Genomic DNA, 23,885 nt, shown 5'->3' with positions numbered 1-23,885 from the left:
CAGATTCCCTGGCTGTAGTGGAAGCACTGTACTGTATGCTAGGAGATCGTGGTGAAAAGCAGGGTTGTAGACCTGTCTGAGACTTGTGATTGTGCTCACTAGTGAAAATTGCATTTGCTGTGCTACTATAAAACATATTCCACAAATCCATATTTGAGTTTACCTGGTGGTTGCAACACAATGTTTATAGCATGAATCACTCCATTTGTTGCCATCATATCTACTTCAGAAACAGGTTCTTTGTTGATATTCAGTGTGCTATTCCTCTGCAAAACACAGCATTGGGTTAGTCACATTTACATAAATAACCTAACCAAAAACCAATAGTTAACTTTCGTGTTGATTAGAGACTTTATAAAATATAAATTTATGGGAGAATATATCGTGCAAATTGTCAGGAATCTGTGACTTGATAATAATTACTTTATTATGGAACACTGTCACAGTGTCTCGAATACTGCTTAAAACTAGATGTACTTTAGTAAATCCTAGACATTTTGATATTATGAGTTCACAATCATATAGTAGTGCACAGTTCTAGTCGCCATATTTCTCCTGGAGAAGTGTACAGTATATTTGTTTTAGCCTTTGACCTATTTCAGTGGATAAGGAAGGAATCCAATATAACAATAAGTGAATTCTTCATATATTTAATCATCTATACAGAGTTTTCAAAACTTTATAAATGTTTTCTTCATGTTTAGTTACTTCTGTGTTTTTGATAGCTGTGCACAAAATTAAATATATGAAGGACTTTGTTGTTGATCTACTAAAGCATATCCTAACCAATGATACATCTATAAATAATCAATTAGGATAGAATTAATAGTTCAAATTATCACAAACATTTTTGTTAAATGTTTATGATCTTAATCAATGTTGGTCTCCCTACACTAGTTATAACTCATCTACTAAATGTGTATGATTGCTCTATACTGTATACAGAAAGTTTGATTTCAGATAATAATCACACTATGAAATGTTGCTTTAATTCTACTATAATATATCATGCTTTTTCAATACAAACATGTTTGAGAAAGGCCAGCAAGAATAAAAAGTGACAAAGTAAGGTGATATAGGGAACACACAGATACACCTAGCCTAGAGGTGTTCTATTCAGATATAGCCCCACTTACCTTCACTGAAGCCACAGGAAAAACAAAGCATTTTCATATGGCTGCAGGAAGGCTTCAGAAAAAGGCAACCACAGTAGCTCTGTTTGTCCACTGGCTGCCCACAGCTACTTTCCCCTGCAGTCGAGGACAGCTGCAGTTGTTTCCCATGGCAATTCCCTGTTGCAGAGAATGTAAGATGAGCTACAGTACAGTACAGTACAGATTAGAATAATCAAAATCCTTTTGAGTCATTGAGTCAAGCTGATTGTCTTCAAAGTTAGTTTATTTACAGTACAGATGTAGCATGTTTAACTGTTCTTGTTAATTATGTTTTATGATGGCATACAGTATGTTGATGTTATTTGGTAGAACAATGTCGTGCTACTTCTGTATATTTACTAATAAAATATTCTATCTTTAACTTTCTATGTTATGGTCATGCAACATCATTTTGGTAATACAAGCGATAGAAACATTATGAAGGATTGTGCAAACTGAAATATTTGTAACCTCCTGGTATATTATAGTATATTATATACGCACATCAAATTTATAATAAATCATAAAGAAGACAGTCTTTCAAAATCTTTTGTTATTTGGAAGTGTAAATCCTTACATACTGTACATAATAGAAATCAATGTAGCTGGAACAAAAATAAACTAAAATAGGAAACTTACAGAACTGGCCTCAAGCTTTTCTCCCTGTAAAGACTTTAGTCTTACAAGTTGGCTAACTGCTCCACTGACCAGGATCTCATCACCAATGTGGTATTTTAGAATGTTGGAAAGTTCTTTGGCATTCCCTTGGAAAAAAAAATGATTGTAGTTAAAAAAATGTATATGCATGTTAAAAAAATACAATCTTATACAGACCAGTGTAAAAAGTACAGAATATTCTGCATGGAAAATGTATTATGAATTTTGTCATTTTCATGGTTTTCAACTAACTCAGTAGAACATATTTCCAATTGTTTTGGGGAAATGTAAAAAATTAAAACATTGCAAGAGGCCCGTTTGTCATGACAATAACAATTAAACAAAATCAAAACAAATGAAATGCTTCACACTTTTTTTTATACTTGTAAGTTTAATTGTATGATTGGGTAAACTAAGCAGTTTTGTTTTTCTGGGTGTAAAACGGCTGTTTCCCCTCCAGCTGAACCACGTTCACCCTGAGAACCACATGTAGCCATGGCTGGTCCAGCATTTCTGCCTCCTGTCACGTAAGTCCTGATAGCTACAGGCAGTGTCAGGCTATCCTGTGGGTTTAAACCCCCCCCCCCCCCCAACTCTCATGCAGCCCTCTGAAATACAGGGGTGGAGGTGAACTGAGTCTGTGTACAGCTAATATTGTGCAGACTCTGTGCCCTTCCCTCTGTGCCTTATGGATGAAGTGTCCAAATTGTATTCAGTCCAGCTCAGCCCCTCCTGGGGTTGAGACATGCCTTCAGCTCCTCCTAGAGCTGAGTGCAGCCCAAGATCTGTGCAGAGCAAAAGGCCTCAATATTGCAAGAAGGCCAGCACCATCCAGAGGTCTGGGACCCATTCTAAAATATGATGCATGCGCTGTAATACCAACTGCAGTGACTGTTTCAATAAATAATCCTTGTTATATACCCCTGCCTAAGTAACAGTATATTGGGTAGGGGTATGAGAGAAGTCTGCCATGGTGGGGACTGTCTTCAGGAACCCTGGAGCCTGCTATGACTGGAGGCGCTGACACCACAAAAATAACCTGAAGGATCACCAAAAGCCTGTCCTGTTTCCCCTTGCCAGCGCGGGCGCTCATCTCTCCTGGAATCTCACAGGTAACTAGCACCTATACACCTGTAGAAATAGCAGGATCTCCCAGAGTGGGAGGGGGGAAAGGAGCAGCAGTGCTACAATTGGAGGCGCTGCTGAGATGCAGAACAGGGCAGGCTTTCAGGACATTGCAGCAGTGCAGCACATTAGAGGCTGGGGCCGGGCTTCTGAGGCTTCACAAGGGACCCTGGGCACCCATGCGAGTTAAAGGAGTGGGGAACCTCTCTCTGAGGCTACACCAGGGAGGGGGTTACCCAGACCCTTAACAAACACAGAGACTATGTTGGGGCGTACCCTGTGGGAAATGTTCCAGGTTGCGTGGATACCCTTCATGAGGAAAACAGACAGTTGAAGCGCACCCTGTGGGAAATGGTTCAGGGAGTGTAAACCCTTCATCTTAATCCAGACCAGTGGTTGGGGTGCACCCTGACAGGAAATCCAGGGAGTGTGTACCCTAATAGCTGATTAGAAGAAAATACTAGGGCCAGGGCCCTTTCAGTTGTTTCTGGGGACCCTGGGTACCTTAAAGAAATGTGCTTATTGGGTCGCACCCTGTGGGAAATTGTTCAGGGAGCGTGGACCCTTCATCTTACTCAACATAGGGATGGGCCCCTTTCAGTTGATGCTGGGGGACCCTGTGTACCTAAGTTCATTATGGACTGTGCTGTGTGCTTAAAATGGACTGTGTTTTAAAAATTGCATTCCCACCAGAAAAACAGGACCGCATGGGCTTGCAGAGCAAGATGCAAGCTTTCTGCAAAGTTCAGTTGCAAGCTATTCGGCGCCAAGCCAACGCCCCGCTATCGCTGTGACTGGCTCAGCCGGAGCTTGTCACTCCCTAATCTGCCCTATATTTCACCTAGGGGAGGGGGCAACACCTAAGAGCCAATCGTAAGTGGTTTCCCTCTTTGGGAGGAGCCAACCACACCCTGCCTTCAGTTCCACAGGGCTGAGCCAGAGGACGGAGCTACCTGGTACTCTGTTGCAATACACCACTACCTCAAAAGAAAATGTCTGCTATGGAGTTGGCAAATTACTACTTGCCAGTGGGTTACCTGGTAGTCACCATCCATGGTCAACACCACCTGCAATGTGTCTGCCCAAATTGCAGGCTCCCTGGGTGCAACGCCAGCCCAACCGCAAGATTCCAGCACTGCAGGGCCTTATTCATGTGTTCCTTATTCTGTCATATCAAGTGATCATCTATATAATCCAATATGTCTGACATTCAAATTTTTGATCATTATTTGAAAGTTATAGATTTACACCCCGTTTTTGCTTAAAGTCAGTATAATTTCACAACACTAACAAATTAATAAAAGCAAATAGTTTTTAAGGGGTCAAGCAACTGTGCGAGATCTGTCTGGTATGACAACCAACCATATTGTTCACATAATTATTGATAAACAGTATCATCTCTAGTGTTAGGAATGAAAGTATAGACACTATACCTAAAAGTTTATTCATTTCTCCTCGTGGAAGAGCACGGAATGCATCATCAGTTGGAGCAAACACTGTGAAGGAGCCTTCTCTGTTTAGTGTCTCTGTAAGTCCTGCCGTCTGGATTGCAGCCACCAACATGCTACAAAAACAAGAATAGGATTTGTTTAATGTCTGCAAGCAACGGATGATATTTAAAAAAAAAAACATTGCAATGTTAAGGCACCAGACCCACAAAAAACAAAGAAATGAAGTCATGACATGAACTGTCAGCTTATGTTGTGCTGATCTATTTCATGCTTTTCATTTTTATCACCTGTTTATTATTTCACTGTCATCATCAGTTAGCAATGCAAACTCTGCTGTTTAAATGTGTGTCGATGCCAATAGTCATTTAATTTCCCTGGAAGTTTTCAGTACCTTATATAGTATCTCCAGACTGCTGCTACAGAATGGAAAGAGGGTGACGTTGTTGCTAAACACAATAGTAAAAAGAAAGGACGCCATGATTTTTTTTAAAGGAGCAATCCCGGCAATATCCTACGTGTGTTTTTAATTAAAAAAAAAAGTTCTGTAGTATTAAATAATACTTACTGTACAGTACTACTTTTTTTTTCATTGAACCCAATGCCATTTTTTAATGAGTTTTAATATACTTAGTATGCTTTGGGTTTAGCACATGTGCCCAGCTGTGCAACATCTTTGTAACACTTTCACGTTTGTGCCCCCATTTTTTGATCCAGCACTATCTACAGTATGATTCCTAGTATATAAAGAATACCAGACTAGTTGCCATTCAAGCATAGCATTGGACATACTGCATCCTTCACAATGACTAGCATTGTGACACTCTCAGTGTACTTTGATTAAGATTCTCTAATGCAGGGGTGTGCGAACTGGGGGCGTGAGATTTTTCTGGGGGGGCCACAGGCAGTTGCAGAGGCCCCGCGCTCTTCCCCAAGGCAATAAAATTAAATGCTGGGGGATCGCGTGAGGGCTCTGCAACATCAACTTACCGCACTTCAGCCGGCGTCTGGCACGTCTCCATGGCAACGCGGCATCAAATGATGCCACGGGGCCATGTGGCGTGATGTCACACACACGTTGCCATAGCAACGCAGTGTCAAATGATGCCACGGGGTCACGTCACCCCACCTCTGGAGATACTGTCTGGCTTTGAACCCTGTTTTGCATCATTGTTATTATTATTATATCTTACCCGAACCGGGGGGTTTCCAGGTCCCCTGATGTTCAGGTTCTGGAGCAACGTGCAAGGGATAAAATGGCAGAAGACAAGGCAAAGTGGAGAAATAAAAATGGCCAACTGAGTCAAGTCTTACTTGGCAGCAAATAGAAAAAAACTTAACATTGGTGACACCGGGGCCATGTTTGTTGTCCACGGGCATACTGTATCTGCAGTTTTTTTTTTTTTGTGTCAAAACTGGCACTACATTTTTTTTACAAATATCTCTAACCTGGAGTTCCAGGATATTGGAGAATCACTGCTGAGCTCTGTTGGACCTCCAGGTTTAGGTACAATTATTAGTATTATTATTATTATTTTTATTATTTTTAAACGAGCAGTCTGGATTGCAGCTTTAACATATAAAATGTCTGTTTTACAATGTAGCCATTATACTACAGAAGGTGTTGGTACATATGGGTAAGGAAAGCCCTTAATGCCCTTAGTCAATATACAGCACTGTGAAGCTACTTTCCTACTGGAGAAGAGTTCAGCTTTATTCAAATGAATGGAATTAAAATCTTTTCCAGCACAGAGCACGGGCTTCACAGCATATTGAATAAGCGCCCATGGTTGAATAAAATCTTTATTGCACAAGCAAAATGGGATCATACATACATACTTTGCATTCTGCAGGATTCTCAGCAGTCATTTTTGTAAAAAAGGCAAACAAGTTTTATCTGTTGACCAACCTTTCATTCTCATACACTTCATTTGAATCATCTATCAATTCATCTGGACAAGATTGACCCCTTCCACCCCCTCTGTCTGTTTATCTGGTATGTTAGGGGTTAGTCTGTTTTAATTTGGTTGTTGGCTAATTAGCCTGTCTGTAATGGACAATTAGGCTATTTTATTGAGAGGGGGGGGGGGGGCATCATGTGATTCGTCAGCCATATAAGTTTGAACCTAGTTTGGGGAAAGCATAGCAGTGGAAAGCATTGAACTTAAGTGTTTCTATTTGAAAGGGAATATTTTAAAGTGTTTCGTGAGTCATACGGGAGTTATACAAGTGGACTTCAGTCTGCCTGAATCCTTCAGCAACTTAATCTACTGTATATGAGGATATTACTGGACAGCTTTCTGTGACCTCCCCCCCCCATCTCTATGCTGATATTCTACACGTGTTAGTCTGCACCCTTACCCTCCCTTTGTTTAAGGTAAAAAAAACACTTAGTGCTTGAAAAAGGAGATGTTACAATAATCCGTTGGTACATTTAAGTCTGCACAAAAGTTCTTAAATAATATATTGTTTACAAAAGTAATTGAGTTAAAATAAGTGCCTTTCAAAAGTCTCTATTTGGATATTCCAGTTTGTACATGCAAGGACCCGCATGCAGGGACTGCCTCATTCTATACATGCCCTCAGTAGACAGCTATACTGACTACACCACCAGACTTCCCACGGCCTATAAAAAGGCAACTGTCTTGTCCTGCAGTGCATCACAACAAGCTTGCTATCCTGGAGGCAGGTTCTCTCTTTCACTGCTGCTTGGAAGCTTCCAGACTTACTGCTGGCTCTTGCAAAAACCTGTTATAGATTCCGGCTTGTCCTATTACTCTGCTGCTTGCTCCTGCTCTGACCTTTGGCTTGATTGACTACTCTTCTGTTTTCCACCTGCCCTACCCTTGGATCGTCTAACTTCCCCATCTGCCTACTCCTTCCTAAACTTTCTGCCTTCCTTGCACCATAAATCCGGACTCCTGGTTCCAGCCACCAACATGCATCCCTACTGATCCGGTATTAGATTCTCAACGTGGATACTCCTTCGAACTTTAACAGTATAACTATATGTTGGAGAAACCTGGTAACAATGATAGATTATGATGTGTAGTTGTGCTTTTTATTTGTTAGCAAAAAATCTCACCTATAAACTGTTTATTGTATTTTTTATTTTGTAAAAAAAAAAAAAAAAACTATATAGCTTAAATATAGGATAATATGTTACTACATTCCAATGAGTTGTATCTGTGAGGTATTATTACTGTACCTGAAACGATTGTCAGCTTTCAGGACATCCATGACATTTCCTATTGGTGGAGTCAACAATTTGTCCACAACAAACAAGGTACCATGTCTTCCCTTTTTGTCATGTGCACCAATACAGCTGTTTTCAATGCAAAGAGCCTAAAAAACCATAGAGTAATACAATTCAATGTAAAAATACAAGACAAAGTCGCAAAAGGCAAAGCCGAGATGCTAAAGGCACAGCACAGTTGCAACACAATGAAAAGGGCTTTCTATTTCTACATACTGTACTAGAACAAAAAGACCAGTACAGCTAAACATTCTCAGGTTGATGTGATGCAAATACAAACCGAAAATAGAGTAATGCATAAAAACAAGGTTCTGTTTGCAATTTCATTGTGTTGATACATTTCTCCCTTTGTGTACAGTAGATTAAGCTTTGATTCAAGATGAACATTCTATGGAAGTACTAGCTAAGTTCTTTTCATTCATATAACTGACACTGTTTATTGCAGTATTTTGACCAACAAATAATCATAACAAAAAAGTTAGACAGAACCGACACCTGATTCTATCTGGACAAATAATGACACCAGTTTGAGATGTCACAAATAATTAATTAGCGGTACTTACATTTCTGTATACAAAAACTCTGAGTTTCTTTCCACCCACTGTCTCAAGAACCTGTCCATGATAAAGATACTTGGAAGAAAGTGTATCTTTAATAATGTGATTCTGAAGTAAATTCTTCATATCTCTGTCAATATTGGGGATTCCATCTGCAAAATGACATAGACATTACACAGTATATAGTAAATGAACTTGTGCTTCAACAGAATGCTATTTGAGAGATAGTCTAGATACTTTAAGTAAAAGCACTGTCCCATATAGCACAAATTTAAAGCAGCAGTCTGTTTTTTTTATGATACCAAATGACTCTTTTGTTAAAAAACTAAGGGGTAGATCCACAGAAGACCTTCAGTTTTGCACTAATAATGATACCGATGTATGTAACGGACGTTATTTTTCTTCAGTTTAACGGGAATCTTCAAAGCTAATGAGATGCTAAAACCATCGTAACATTACCTGTGTCAATGGGGTTTATTGTAGCGCTGAGACACATAAACAATACACTTTGCGCATTGGGGAAAAGTCTAATTAGCACACGTCAGTTTGTGATGCATTGCGCATGTGTATTATCTAACATAACGCCCATGAGCATGTTGCAATTTCAAATAAATACACATTTCAAACTGAATAACTTAGTCATATCAGCTAGACTGCTAAACAGTTGACATGTCAGAGCAGGCTTCCGTGTCTGCTACTGCTCCTGCTTCTGAGGCTGGGAGAATTACAGTAGAAGCCTAAAATTCACAGATTAGGAACTTGTAAATGCTGGGTGTACAGTAACAGGAAACAAGAAGAAAATGGCTGACCACACTGCTCAAGCAAGGAAGACAGGAGGGGGACCACTTGTTCACCTGTACCTCACCCCTATAGAGGAGTGGCTGAGCACTGTCATTGCCATCTCCCTGGTAGAGGGGCTTCCGGGAACGATGGACACGGAGGATGCAGAGAGTTTTGGTAAGTCAAAATATAGTACAAATATAAAACACTATATATCTCATGTATACATGTCACTTTATACACAGCCTTTGACATCAGAACAAAGATTACTGTCTTATTGGCAGTGCAATCACAAATACACATGAGGAGTACATACAGTAGCAAAATAACGTGTGGGATATGCTTGCATATATGCCTTGCTAGTATTAGAAAACCCTATAGGCCATGCCTTGCACATTGCAGAATCCATCACTAAAAAGTTATTCTTTGTCAATTTGAGGGCCACTACTCACTAATACCAATAACATTAGTTTAATCAACACTTAAAGAGTCTCAGTATCTCAAAAAGTGAATGTTAAACCTGATTTATCATCTATGAAATGTCTCTTACCACCCACTGTACCCGGCACTTATCTCCTAAGATTCACCATCAGCAACCTGCTTATAGTCTTAGGGGCCTATTCAGGTAGCTTTGATAAGTGACATAACGCTTGTTAAGTGCACATTCCAAGACATTTTGCAAGTGTAGCTATTCAGAAAGCTTCAATAACATGTCAAAATCACTTGGAAACGGCATTTTAACAAGCGTTTAGCACTCTGGCTATGACAAGCCATGTGGCAGCTGAAAAGATGAGCAAACGCACATTTTTTGCCAGCAACTGCTACTCAGGCAGCTTCGATATGCACATCGACACTTAAACCCGCATATTTTGTTTCCACCGCCTAAAGGGTGGCAAGATCGGGTTCGCGATTGCATGTGAAGGCGTATCATTTATTCTTACTACACAGGATTGAAGTCGGGGGATTCTGGCTCTGACCCACATTCATTTCAGCTACGGACACCCCCTGCTTCAGTCGTATGTAATAAAAATAAAATTGCAGCTCAGCTTCATTACCTTTGTGGATAACCGCCAAGGTAATGAAGGGGTTATCTACCAGTAACTGGTTTGTTGTGAAGCTTGTAGTTGTCCCATGGTGGGTGTTTAGGCTACCTGGGAAAGTTATGGGAGGGTTAACCCCTTCATTATCTTAGCTGTTACTACTGCTAAAATAATAAAGGCGTTAACCCCTCCCGCTACCATCCAGAAGGCCTAAACACCAACCCAGGGCAACTACCACCTCTATCACCAACACCACACACAGTGCTAATAGTGCTTTTACGTATTCAAATATACAGTACATTGCAATAAATTAGATACAAATTACAATACTATAAAAACAAATACACTAGCCATTGATTGTCACTGTGGTTAGCTAGTGTATGCCCTCCAAATCCGACATTGGATACAATCTGGACAGATTTTTAAGAATTCGATCTACAGAATCCCTACATGGATTAAACAAAGGAGAGAGCTACAACCCCCCCTCGCCCCCCCCCCCCCCTCCCCCGCTCCACCATGCATTAATCCAATGTTTAACAATCCGGCCACAGATTTCGGATTGCTCCCTAAAATAAAATAAAAAATTATGGATTGGCTTTTTTGAGACTGATCCGCAGGCCCAAGGAGCCTGCCAATCCAAGGCAGATCCAAATCCACAAATATAAATCACCCATCTCTTACAGCTAGATCATTCAATAATTATTTAACAGACCTCTGTGGATCTATCTCCTAGAAACAAAAATGTTAATTTCACTAATAAATTGAGACAGTTTGGAAAGTACTGCAGAGTTATTGTATTTATTTTCCATAAATGTATGGCCAATTCTGTTTCCTTATCAGGACTCTTATAGTAATGGAAAGATGTACAGTATAGTGTTACTGATGCATTTTGTCATATGGCTATGTTTGAGTTCATATATACTGTATATATATATATATATATATATTTGTTTTTGTTTTATGTACCTGAAAAAAATTACTAAATAAATATGAAGTTTAAAGGTGTTACTTTTATTAATGGTTAAAATATATTGCTACAGTATGTACAGTAGAAATTACGGACCTCAATAGAATTCCTGAGGTAAACTGCGCAACTGAGTACTTGTAATGCGCAATTTCATCTTCAGTCAAACAATGCCTGATTTATATCCAGTAATGCAAGATAATAAACACTAAGCAAAGATGACAAAAAAAGGATATACAAGCTATTCTTGGGAAATCACTGAAGCACATACCTTTAAAAGCATTGTTCTCTGGAGCAATGACAGTCACACGTTCATTTCCAACAAGATGAGAATTTAGACCAGCTCGTCTGAAGAGGTCGATGGATGTAGAAACATCAGAATCTTTACCCAACTCTGACAATGTTTTAGCTGCAAAAGTTCAGTAGATTTAATTAAAATATAACCACAAACGTATTTAGTTTGTGTGCAATGTATCCTAGTCAAGAGATCCATTTTATTAAAAATCTTACAAAACTGGAATTTGTTTCTCTGCGTTTATTAGTATTCTCATTTACTCTCTTTTTTAAGCACCGAGCTATGCAGCGTAGGTGCTATAAGATAGCAACGGAAAATGCATACATTGTTCGGCAAAAGAACCAATGCATTGTGGGCCTATTTACTAAACAATCTTCTGCCATAAGAGATCTTAGTGCAATTTCAGTCAATGGCTGTGAGGTGTCTTCCAGTACTAGAAGGTACCTTATGGAAGAACACTGCTTAGTAAAAATGGGCCTGTGTGCAGATTGGTTTACTGTATATTGATTTCCTGATTCTTAAAGGGGAAAAAATATACTATCATAAAATATATATATAGGGTGTAGCATATAACCTTCTTGATGGAATTACGGTTAGGAAGTATTTTCATTGTGGATAATGGATTCATCCCCTCCCAAAATGTGTTCCCAATCCTGCTTTGCTACGGTACATGTGTCCTTGCTTTACTAGTGCAGGAGGGAAACAAACCTTGTATCTCTTATGCACTATACTTTCATTTTAAGTTTACTTTGCTAGACGGTAAGGTGAAGCTATGAAGCTCTTTCTGTGAAGGTTTTTGCTTGAGTATGACGTAGAAGTAATTTGAATAATATGGTAGAAAAGGAGCAACAATTATTGTACGGTACCTGCATCCGGGATTAACAACTCATCAATAAAATGAACAACTCCATTAGTAGCCAATATATCCTTCTTAGAAATCATAGCTTTTCCATTAAGGGTAAGTTCTTCACCAATGCACCCAACTTCCAGCGATGTACCCTCCAAAGTCTCCATGGAAGACCCAGCAATGATTGCTTCAGAACACTGAGCGGAGTGCAAGATGTGGTGGTTCAATAGATCTAAATGTAAAAAAAAAAAACAGGAAAAACTTTTTGTCTCAAACATTCCTTTGAAAAGCTACTAAACATTATTTAGATTATAGTTGCAAAGTAATATCTGAACATTATAGGTGTAAATATTTGATATGCCTTATAGTAAGTATTTATTTTTAAAAAAACATGTTTTTTTTTTTACCTAAAATGCACTGCGGTGCACCATTGTTAATATTTAATTTTAAAAAAAGCGTTAAATGTATTATTACCCTGGTAATATGGATCATGCAAATGCAATTTTGGTGTCCCCATTTTTTTTTTTTTTTTAAATACCAAAAAATATATCCAACACTTTTGCGCTTATATAAATAAATAAAAACACAACAAAATTGTTACTTTAAAAAAAAAAGTGCATGGACATGTAGAATAATTTGGCCATTATTCCTGTAACCAATAAATAGGTCTACAATCTCAGCCTTTAAAAGTAAAAAAGATGTAGTACTATAAGAAATGTTTTTTCCTACTTTTCTAAGTTTTTGCACTCCTACTATATGTACTGTAGTAAATCTCAAACTTTATAGAACTATTCCATTTCACTTATTTTTTCTATTATTTTCCGTGTTAATGAAATTGATTTAAAATTATAATAAATGCTAAGGACACCTCCAATCTCTGAATATTATTATTATTGGTATTGATACCAAAGAGTAGTTACCAGATGAACCAAACAGAAATGAAACATGAAGTGAAAGTTACCCTTAAGTGCTACTGGATCACCCAGGATTCGGTTCAAAGTTTCTTTAGGGATCTTCTCGAATGCTTCATTGGTTGGAGCTAAAAGTGTGTATTGCCTGTCATCGCTCTCTAACAGAGTATTAAGACCGGACGCAGCGATGGCAGCCTGTGAATCGAAAAGATGTACTTTTTCACATCATTTTCATCATTTTTTGTACATTAAACAAATCAATGATTTTCTTTTTTTACCATCAATTACACTGTATTATAAAATACTGTATTACTGTTGAGTAGAGATGGGCAAATCAGCCCAAATCCGTTACCTGGATTATCTCGCCTTTTCCCCCAAAATCTGTTTTGCAGTATAGAATCTGCAGGTGGATTCGGTCGATTTGAATCTGTGCGGACTCATCAAAAACTGCCATTGTATACAGCCCGTGGACGGATTTGTAGAATTCAATCCCCAGATTCAGCAATCCATTGGCGGATTCTACAAATCCGTCAATGGATTGCGGAATCCACAGAGTGTACTGGCAATAATAATTAAAAAATACGCAAAACTTGAATCACCCTTTTTGAGATTGATCCACTGAAATCCGCGAGTGTAATGAACCGTACGATGCACTGCGCACAAAGTGGACAAATCTGCCCAAAAAATTAACTCGTCTCTACTGTTGAGGACAATGAAACAAGTCACCTCTGTGGGTACAGTATGGCTTCTGGCTGCAGGAAGTTCTCACAGTGGAACACTGATTTGGATAGCACTAAATAACAAGCCATATGAAAATCTTACAAATATGAATTACATACATGTTGAAGCAAAAAATATACCTGAAAATGAGTATACCTCCATATGCACTCAAGTCAATTAACAGTGGCACCAACTGTTACAAAAAGGGCCATATATACTAAGTGATTCTATTTAATAAATCATCTTCTGGCACCAGGGGATAACCTACAGTATAGTCTATTCATTTAAAAATGGCCAAGTATCTCTAAAAAAAAATGATTTACTTTGTCAGGTTCACAAAGTACAATATGATTTTTACAGGCAAGAATACAATAAGCAAGCTACCAACTGGCAAAATAAAGCATGTCTGCATCAGTTGTTCCAAATAGGTAACTAATAAATGGTTAGTTAAATATCCTGCCATTCCAATGTGAGTGGGAACATGGTTGGACAAACAGCAAAATACTGTAGGGTGTGTACCTCTTTTTTCAAATATTGTTTTTAAAAGGAAGAAATCAAAACACATCCAAAATGCCAATCTATGTCCTAATCTAAATGTTAGATGATTTTATTGTTGTGACTCCTAATGATACCTTTTTATAAACACCCCGATTAAGTCATGTTCCCACCACTGTGGTGGATGTTATTTTTTTATTTGTGCATACTCTGCATCTATATAAAATTCTAAATAATCTACAGTACATTAATCTCTAGTTGTGCTCATTTTAGTGACACACAACCAGAAACAGGGCTACACCTGCTTAAGCCATTGTTCTTTTATCATTTTACATTATCCCAGCTTCAAATTTCAGAGCTAGTATAACCATCCTCACACAGATGAGATGCAAAAGGTCAAAATAGCTGTGCAAGTAAGTTATATTGGCTATGCAGTTCTTTAACCCAGGCTCTGCTGAAAGACTGTAATACGGCAGGTATAAGCTTATAGGAGTCCATGTTAACATGGATTTGAAGCAAAAAGTGACACTGCGTTCTCATTTGCATGTCATTTCCCAGAATCCCTAGCTGCAGGGGAAGCATTGTATGCTAAGAGATAATGGTGAAAAGCAGGGTTGCAGACCTCTCTGAGATATGTGAATGTGCTCACAAGTGATACTTTTAATTTGCTGCACACTCTTGAGAAGGAATTAACAATTTTATGGTTCATTCATCTCCAAATGAACACTATAAAATATTCTCACATCATGTAATTCATTTACACAAATGTATGTGTAACATGTGCAGCAAATCTGGGGACTATCATAACAACAAAAGTCACTATGTTTTGAATAACTGGCTGATATTGCATTTCTTGTTACAATAAATGTATTCATGAAGTTAAACATACTCGCAATGTTTCCAGGGTGTCCTCAGTTTCAACGACTTCGTCAATGTTGTTTGTGACTGCTGTGATCACTTTATCAATTACGTGAACAACACCATTAGTGGCGTGGTGGTCGGCTTTTACCAGTCTGGCGCAGTTCACTGTAACAACCTTTAAACGAGACAAAGTAAAACAGACGTACAGTACAGTATTCAATGCAAGTTTTAAAGTCGTATTGGAGATAAATATATTAATTTGTATTAAATAAGTGCTAAAAGTCAGAATGAAATGAATGTAAAAGACAGATGAGATTCATAAAGACCTTATTCCCAATCAGAATAAGATTTAAGGAATACAGACGCTATTGCAACACTCGGTGCATTGTAGTGGGACATACACAACACACCAGCGGGAGAAACCGTTCATGGTTCTGAAGCACAGCTATGACATTATTTCACCCACGGCAGCATGCAAGCAGGTGCAATAACATTGGCTACGTCTGTATATGGGAAAGTCAGATTACAAAAATGGACACTATCGTACGGAAATACATTTCGCTGTCTTTATTAAAAAAGCTTTTGCATTTCCAAATCGTGCGATAATTAAGGATGGGCACGTTCACAGATTCAAAATCCGGACTTAGCAGAATCGGACGTTCGATTCAAACTCCACACACGTGAAGTTTGTTTCAGACTCCGATTTGAACTTTGTAGCTAATTTACAAATGTGGATGAAATAAAAGCCAAAAGAAAATAGGAAAGGCTCATCCTCGGATTCATTCAATTTTTTAAAATATCCTTTTATTTGAGCGGGGGGGGGGGGGAGGGGGAGTAAGTTTTATGAAACATTTAAAGTTTAAGAAAATAAACCACATTTTGGAACAAAAAAAAGGTATTAAATTCCAAAACTAATTGAGTTTTGACAAAACCAACGACGAACAGAAATTTTGAAAAAACCAAACATGAAGATATTTTAGAATAAAAAAATCAGTGCCCATTTTTAAATATAATGCTATTTTTTACACGTGATTTTGTTCCAGCTCAAGAAGGCACATTTTGTATGCAAATTAGAAAATGCCACAAAATTACATATTTATAAGGTATTAATTGAGGTGCCAAAATCCATATTGCCTCAAAAGTGACAGCCAGAAATCGAAAGAGAGATGCCAATTAAAAATATGTAAACATGTTAACTGTTTATTTGCATATTTCTCAGGCATCACTCCTCAGGTTTTAAAAATACTGTAAATTATATTGTCATTTATAGACATTCTAAATCTGTAAACAAATGTATAATTCCTTATTGTATTAGTAATGCCTTTTTATTTTTATTTTAAACTTTTTTGAAGTATAATAAAATGTAAATTAATATATACAGGTGCTTAAAATGCATGTATATGCCTCGAAAACATAATATAGAGCTAAGTTAGCTAATGCACCTGTTGTTTTTAATAACTTGTCAGCTGTACTGCTGCGGCCGAGTTTATTTGAGCATTTGCCCGTTCTCGACCGCAGCAGTAACCTGGCGCGCGCCAGAGGGTGCCGGGCGCGCGCCGAAGACACGGAGGAGCGCCCTCCGATCGGGGCTTTCTCTCTCCCGCTGCCGGGTCCGCCGGGTCCCCCGGAACCCCCTGCCGCCGTCCCCCACATCACGGGACACCAGGGCTCCCTCGGGGAGCCCTGGACGCGCGTGCATGGGGCGCAGGCTCCCGATGACGCGTGACCGCGCGTCGATGACGCGCAGCACGCCGATGACGCGCGGCACGCCGAGGGAGTGCGGCTAGCATGCCGGGGCATCCCCAGGCTTGCGGAGCTAGCCGCACTCAAATAAAGTGTGCCGGTAGTGTATTACAGCATGCCTCAATCCGAAAGCGAATGAGGCCTATTAAACACAACTACTGTATATTATATATATTATATATGGCTATTCAGGGATTTTCGGTCAAAAACTGCCTGAACAGCTGCTTTGGCGTATGTACAATTACTCCCTAAGTGTTTTAAGTTAAAAATGCAGACACTACTGTCAGTGCCGTCTTAACGCATGGGCAGACTGGGCAGTTGCCCGGGGGGCCCACGAGCATAGGGGCCCCATGCTAATCTATCACAGACCAGAATTTAACACTAATTTCCCGATCACCCGCCTCAACATTCAAATCTCCCGCTAACTCGGTAGAAGGAGAAAAATTACAACTTGTAGCGGAGAGTTGGCGTGTCTGCATTGCATGTCTGGAGGTACCAATAAATACTGTATAACTTTATTTTATCGATAATTTACATTTTTATTCCTGTGAGTGGTTGTGTAGGCAGGGCCCAGTGCACTGCTTTGCCCAGGGGCCTATAATGCTGTTAAATCGGCCCTGACTACTGTATATCAGCAGTTGTACGTAGTAAATGCTATTTACTATTGTTTACTAAGCCTTTAGTTAAAGTTTCAACAAACAATTTTGTGCTACAATGCAGATAGCCCTTTAAACCAGGAATTTCGGATAAATATATTAGCACCTGATGCTACATCTTTGGAAGAATAAATTAATAACTAAAAGAATATATAACATTCGTATCTGTTTTACTGAGAGGAATGAATAAAATACAATAAAAAAAACCCAGTATGATTCATTCAGCTTTTTGACCTGAAATTATCCCGTCACAATGTATTGTATTTCAATTAAACTTGCAGATGAACATAGGTTACTGTAGCGTTGCCAGAAAAAAGGTCACTTACGCCGTTGGGATAGTGGTGTACATGTATGTCCAGATTTTGGTACATTGAAGGTAAAGTTATTCCATGTCTCATCTCATCTGTAAGAAGACGTCTGTCGACCATATGATAGCGTAGGGCATTCAGAAGCTCAATGTTAACATTGCTCACTAAAGCATCTAATATTTCCTGTAAGAAATGATGTAGTGTTAAGTATGTCAAGCTGAGATCAGCAAAACTCCACAGATGTTCATTGTTATTTAGATTTTCCTTGTTGCTTTCATGCTCACTTAAAGAAAAAAAAATGGTAATCATATATCCTTTTACAGACATACAGTGGAGTTGTACTTACAGCTGGCAAAGCAGCCCATGCCTCATTGCTTGGTGCAAAAATAGTGAAACTTCCAGGTCCTTCAATTTCTGGTCTCAAATTGGCTCTATCAGAATATAATTGTGTGGTAGCTGCTCCAACAATTCCCAGCGTTTCATAAATATTTGAAAGTGGAAGTGCTATGGAAGATACAATATGTTAAGTAAGAAAACAATGTTATAACTTAAAAAAAAAAAAAAATATATATTATATATATATTATTTAAAAAAAAAATATATATATATACACACAGTGTTCGACAATCATATACTGCTGCGGCAGCTTTTATTCTAACAAATCTCCGTTTTTTCCCTGGCTTTTTCCTGGAATGCGACGCTCTTCACCTGGCGCATGCCGCGTTCATTTTGCGTTCCCAGCCACGGGTCATGCGCGGCTGATGTGCGGTTGATGCGTTTATTGAGAATGGTTCGGATTTAATAGGTTGCAATTCTTCGCGTGTCTACCAGATGGCAGATATTCATGAATTGTAATGCGCATGCGCTTCAGTAATGTGTCGACTTGCAGGTGTTTCATTTAAAAAAGATACCACAGTGTGCTATTGTAACTTGGCCTGGAGACTGAAGGAAGAGGTTGCAAAAATGTATCAATTTAGGCTTTTCATATTAAAGATAGACAAAGACCAGTTTCGGTTACAGTATTCTCCAGAGACCCGCCCGCCATGAGTGTTCAAGTGCAGCCCGCTTTCCAAAAACCCGAGAGAAGTTACGCGTATTTGATATGGGCCGCGATTAATGCAACAAAGGATAAGATGGCAACAGTTGTTCAAATTTATCAGTATTTTGTCGAAAACTATGACTTTTACAAATTTTCACCAACTCCTCATACGTGGAAGCGTGCAATAAGGAAAAGGTTATGTAGCGATCCCTGTTTTTATCGTATTGAGCCACAATTTGTTGGAGGGTATTGGTGTGTATCACCGGCTTTTTCCTGTATCTATGATCATGATGAAGGCAAAAGGCGAAGGGTCGTGTTAAAACAAACTAAGAAATGACAGTCGCTGCCAAGCAATGTACCAGCACCGGCTTCCAATGACGGTCCCGCCGTCAGTGACAACCCTGAGCCTGAGCCAGATTTCGCGTGCAGTTTCGATCAAGCTTGCATGTACCTAAGCAATTTCCAGCCTCATCAGCTGACTACAGGTGGACTAGTCCCGCTGCAAACTATCGAGGTGGATGATCAAGAACGCTGGACTGGCAGTGGACCGGCGCAGGCGCCAGCTGAATGGGAAATTCTATGGTGAGTTTTGTTGCCGTATTATTTCTGTGTTTTTTTTATTTTGACAATACAGTATCAATATCGGTACGATTCAAAAGTCAAGCGATTCTCCGGTAAGCAATATCATTGGCTGAGCGGCTTCTACAGTACTGTACTGCAGATACTGAACAATTGGTGGAACGCTAGGCGCATGCGCATTGGAACCTTCTTGAAATGCATACAGTATGCATGTCATTATATCGACGGTAGGCGCATGCTCATGTGAACAGGAGACGCCCCCCGAGAAAATTATTGGTGGGACTGGCTGGGAACTTCTTTAGGGGGCTGACCATTACAGTAAAACTTTTCTTTTTGTTTTTCCTCAGAAAAGAAAACGGCTAATGGAGGAATTTCGATGGATAATATCGCTTTGTGTAACAATGCCTGCACATTGCTGAATCGGATTTAAAAACCCACGTGCCGGAGTCTACAGTTTAGTTGCCGTTGTTATTGATTAGGATAGAATACTGTACCTGAAACAGTATGCTGATGTTTTCCGGCCGTACAGTATACTGTACAATACTTTTTTATGTACAGTACAGTATACTGTGCAATAAACCCGAAAAAATAAAAACTATGCATTTATTCTACATGTATCACATACATTATGTGTCTTCTACAGTATACGGTGCCAGTACATACAGTACAGTACAGTTTGTGTCTTCTATTTTTTTAATACTCTTATACTGAGCATGCCTACAGTATACAGTGCAGTATGCCTCGACATTCTAGAAACACTGTATTTTGTTACAGTAGCAAAGGAGCAAATGGAACAATGTAAAACAAATCAGCATGTTCTTTTATTGGTGGAGTAAGTACAAAAACATTTATTTACAAATACTGTACAATGTAGAAACATTTTAAGTGCACAGCAATTCAAAACATCAACAGGTGTATGGTTTACTGCTACATTTGTGAAAACATTTATGTCAGTCAGTATGGTTTACAGTCACATGTTTTAAAAACAAATTCTTTATTCATAAAATAAGCAAAACGCAACATCTCCTTTATTGAAGAACGGCAAGTCAAAACATATACTGTACAGTGGGATGGTGTGCAAAAAAGTCTGCACCAGTACAGTCCTTGAGGGCAGCAAACAGGGTGGGTTTTCAGGGTAACCTTTGAAAACCATGGGGTCAGCAGAAGGTTTTCTTTATTGGCCTTAGCCTGTCGCTTTTGCCTTGGCGTGGAAACGGCAACCGCCTTTCACTTTTTCTGCTTGACAGGCACGGCAGAGGCGAGTGGGTTCCTGCGTCCGTAGAATCAGGGTTGATCCATGGAAACAGGTGGCACAATGCAGTATCTGGACAAGGGCAAGTTCAGATAAAGATCATCGAGTGGTGGACTATGCAAAGTGTGTAACCTTTTATGCATGGCGACCAGGTACAGGTGTTGAAAGTGGGCGTACTCTAATGTGAGTCATTACCGTATAAATACACCATCCATTTTGTGGATTCACTGCACATTGAATACACATCAAGTAAACATCGAATATACATTCTTGTGTTTGTATTTCTTTCTACTCGCAGCAATGCCTATTAAAAAGATTTCCAAGGAGCTCAGTATGCGAATTAAGGACATGTACACGAGCGGACACAAATTGCTGCAATCCAACGCTGGTTAGCTACTTCTGGCATCGTTGTGCCAGCAACCACCGTGAGCTATCATTCACACGGAAAAAACAGAGACCGCAAAAGGGCACCAAGGGTAACTAACGCATAAGTATATTTATACAACTTTAAAATAAAATTTATTTTAATTTAAATCAAATATTTTTGTTATTTCTGTTGATTTATATTACAAAAGTATATATATTTTGTATATTTATATTTATATTACAACAGTATATATATATTTTGTATATTTATATTACAGCAGTATATATATTTTGTATATTTATATTACAACAGTATATATATTTTGTATATTTATATTTATATCTGTACAGTATAAAGTATATATTTTGTGTATTTATATTTATATTACAACAGTATATATATTTTGTATATTTATATTTATATTACAACAGTATATATATTTTGTATATTTATATTACAACAGTATATATGTTTTGTATATTTATATTTATATACACATTTTATATTGCTGCATATTAATAAAACAATATATTTTCTTTACATTGTAGGGAGACAACTCTTCTGGTGGACAAAATAAGTGAGGAGAATGATGAGAAGAGTGCATTAAGGGTCAAAAACACTCTGCAGGAAAATCACAATCTGACTGTATCCGAGAGCAGCATAAAGAAGATGAGACGCAGCATTGGATGGAAATATGGACGTGTGAGGTTAGTACTGGACAGTACAGGAGGTAAAAGTGTTGTTTAGGAAACTGTACTGTACCGCTAAAATTATTTATTCCTTGTCATTACAGAGCGTACCCCATGATACGGGACGCAAACAAAATCAAAAGAGTGGTCCAGGCCCAGGCATGGATCGACAGTGGGGAGACATTCCAGGATTGCATCTTCACTGATGAGTCTACTGTGTCGCTGAAGAGATTTGCAAGCTTTGCATTCCACAAAAAAGGCCGCATATCTTTGAAGCCGCCGCCAAAACACCCCGTGAAGCTGCATGTGTGGGGTGCCATCTCTAGGCGTGAACCAGGATGCATTGTCATCTTTGAAGGTAAAATATATCAAATATAATGTAGCCTTATGCACTGTACTTTACTAGTGTAACCTTACTGTATGCACTGTACTGTACTATTGTGCAGTTTTTTGAGCACTTTTCTTTTCTTGCTATAGGAATAATGAATAAAGCTTTCTTCCAAGACAACATTGTCCCGGAGATACATCACACGCAAGTTGCCGAATTGCCGAATGGTCACCGCTTCTATCAGGACAATGATCCGAAGCACACCGCGTCAACAGCGCATATCCTTGAGCGCGGTATCAACTGGGTGAAGACGCCAGCGGAGTAAGTGCGGTAACCGTGTCTCATTTTTTCCCCACTGTTTTTACTGTGTACTATATCTCTTAAACTAATTGTCCTTTTTTTCCAATGACAGATCGCCAAACTTCAATCCGATCGAAATGGTCTGGCATCAGCTGAAGGACCATATCCGGAAAGTGGAGTACATGCAGGCACAGTGAGGCGATTGACGCTCGACTAGGGACGGATTAAAACACAATGACTAACTTCAGAAAATGAATGACTCTGTGGAGGTGTCTGTTGAAAAGAGTTTGTGTGTGCGTGGGGGAGGTATGAAGGATTAGTTGTGCTGCAGTTCAAAGAAATTACATACTGTGGAGTAGAGTACAGTAATTTCAAAAGGCAGTTCATCATAATAATTTGATCAATAAACCCCCAAATACAACCCCCAAATACAGTACATAAAAAGCAAATCACTTTATCTCCCTGTGCCTCAGACACCAGAAACATACAGTAGATTGTAAGCTCCACGGAACAGGGAGGGATCTGTGCCTGCAAAATGTCTCTGCAAAGCGCTACGTATACTGTAACTAACAGCGCTATACAAAAACATGCTATTATTATTATAATATCAAGGTGATGCTCTGTGCAAATCAAATTCGAGAAGGGATTTTCCAAAACGTTGCCATAAACAAAGCCACTAAGCTCCCGTCTCAAAGAGAATTAGACGCAGGCGCAGTGAGGCTTTGTACTGTAGTTCGGCTATGGACAGATTAAGAACACAATGGCAAGATTCAGAAAATTAACGACTCTATGGAGAGGGGGGGGTTTGGTGACTCATGCGCAGTAAGCAGCTAGCTCCCATCTCAAAGAGGCTTAGAGTACATGCAGGCGCAGTGAGGTGATTGACGCTCGGCTAGGGACGGATTAAAAACACAATGACTAACTTCAGAAAATGAATGACTCTGTGGAGGTGTCTGTCGAAAAGAGTGTGTGTGTGCGTTGGGGGAGGGATGAAGGATTAGTTGTGCTGCAGTTCAAAGAAATTACATACTGTAGAGTAGAGTACAGTAATTTCAAAAGGAAGTTCATCATAATAATTTGATCAATAAACCCCCAAATACAACCCCCAAATACAGTACATAAAAAGCAAGTCACTTTATCTCCCTGTGCCTCAGGCACCAAAAACATACAGTAGATTGAAAGCTCCACGGGACAGGGAGGGACCTGTGCTTGAAAGATGTCTCTGCAAAGTGCTACGTATACTGTAACTAACAGCGCTATACAAAAACATGCTATTATTATTATAATATCAAGGTGATGCTCTGTGTAAATCAAATTCGAGAAGGGATTTTCCAAAACGTTGCTGTAAACAAAGCCTCAAAGCTCCCGTCTCAAAGAGAATTACACGCAAGCGCAGTGAGGCTTTGTACTGTAGCTCGGCTATGGACGGATTAAGAACACAATGGCAAGATTCAGAAAATTAACAACTCTGTGGAGAGGGGGGGGGTTGGATGACTCATGCGCATTAAGCAGCT

At 39.1% G+C, this 23,885-nt stretch overlaps 1 protein-coding gene across 1 annotated transcript in view; it reads right to left on the bottom strand.

The window, feature by feature from the left end:
* Nucleotides 1–23,885, bottom strand: part of TGFBI (transforming growth factor beta induced) — an 86,219-nt gene that overhangs the window by 10,349 nt on the left and 51,985 nt on the right. Inside the window, exons 4-14 of the mRNA XM_075601200.1 lie at nucleotides 18,164–18,321; nucleotides 17,836–18,000; nucleotides 15,139–15,285; nucleotides 13,085–13,229; nucleotides 12,143–12,355; nucleotides 11,253–11,390; nucleotides 8,204–8,349; nucleotides 7,593–7,729; nucleotides 4,370–4,500; nucleotides 1,794–1,918; nucleotides 164–266 (exon numbers count right to left, since the gene is read on the bottom strand). Coding sequence (XP_075457315.1) covers nucleotides 164–266; nucleotides 1,794–1,918; nucleotides 4,370–4,500; nucleotides 7,593–7,729; nucleotides 8,204–8,349; nucleotides 11,253–11,390; nucleotides 12,143–12,355; nucleotides 13,085–13,229; nucleotides 15,139–15,285; nucleotides 17,836–18,000; nucleotides 18,164–18,321 — 1,608 coding nt within the window. The remainder of the gene's footprint in view (nucleotides 1–163; nucleotides 267–1,793; nucleotides 1,919–4,369; nucleotides 4,501–7,592; nucleotides 7,730–8,203; nucleotides 8,350–11,252; nucleotides 11,391–12,142; nucleotides 12,356–13,084; nucleotides 13,230–15,138; nucleotides 15,286–17,835; nucleotides 18,001–18,163; nucleotides 18,322–23,885) is intronic.

The sequence above is a fragment of the Ascaphus truei genome, chromosome 5 (assembly GCF_040206685.1).
Source record: "Ascaphus truei isolate aAscTru1 chromosome 5, aAscTru1.hap1, whole genome shotgun sequence".
Lineage (NCBI taxonomy): Eukaryota > Metazoa > Chordata > Amphibia > Anura > Ascaphidae > Ascaphus > Ascaphus truei.
Note: the sequence above shows the minus strand (reverse complement) of the source record. Positions and strands in the feature narration are given on the sequence as shown.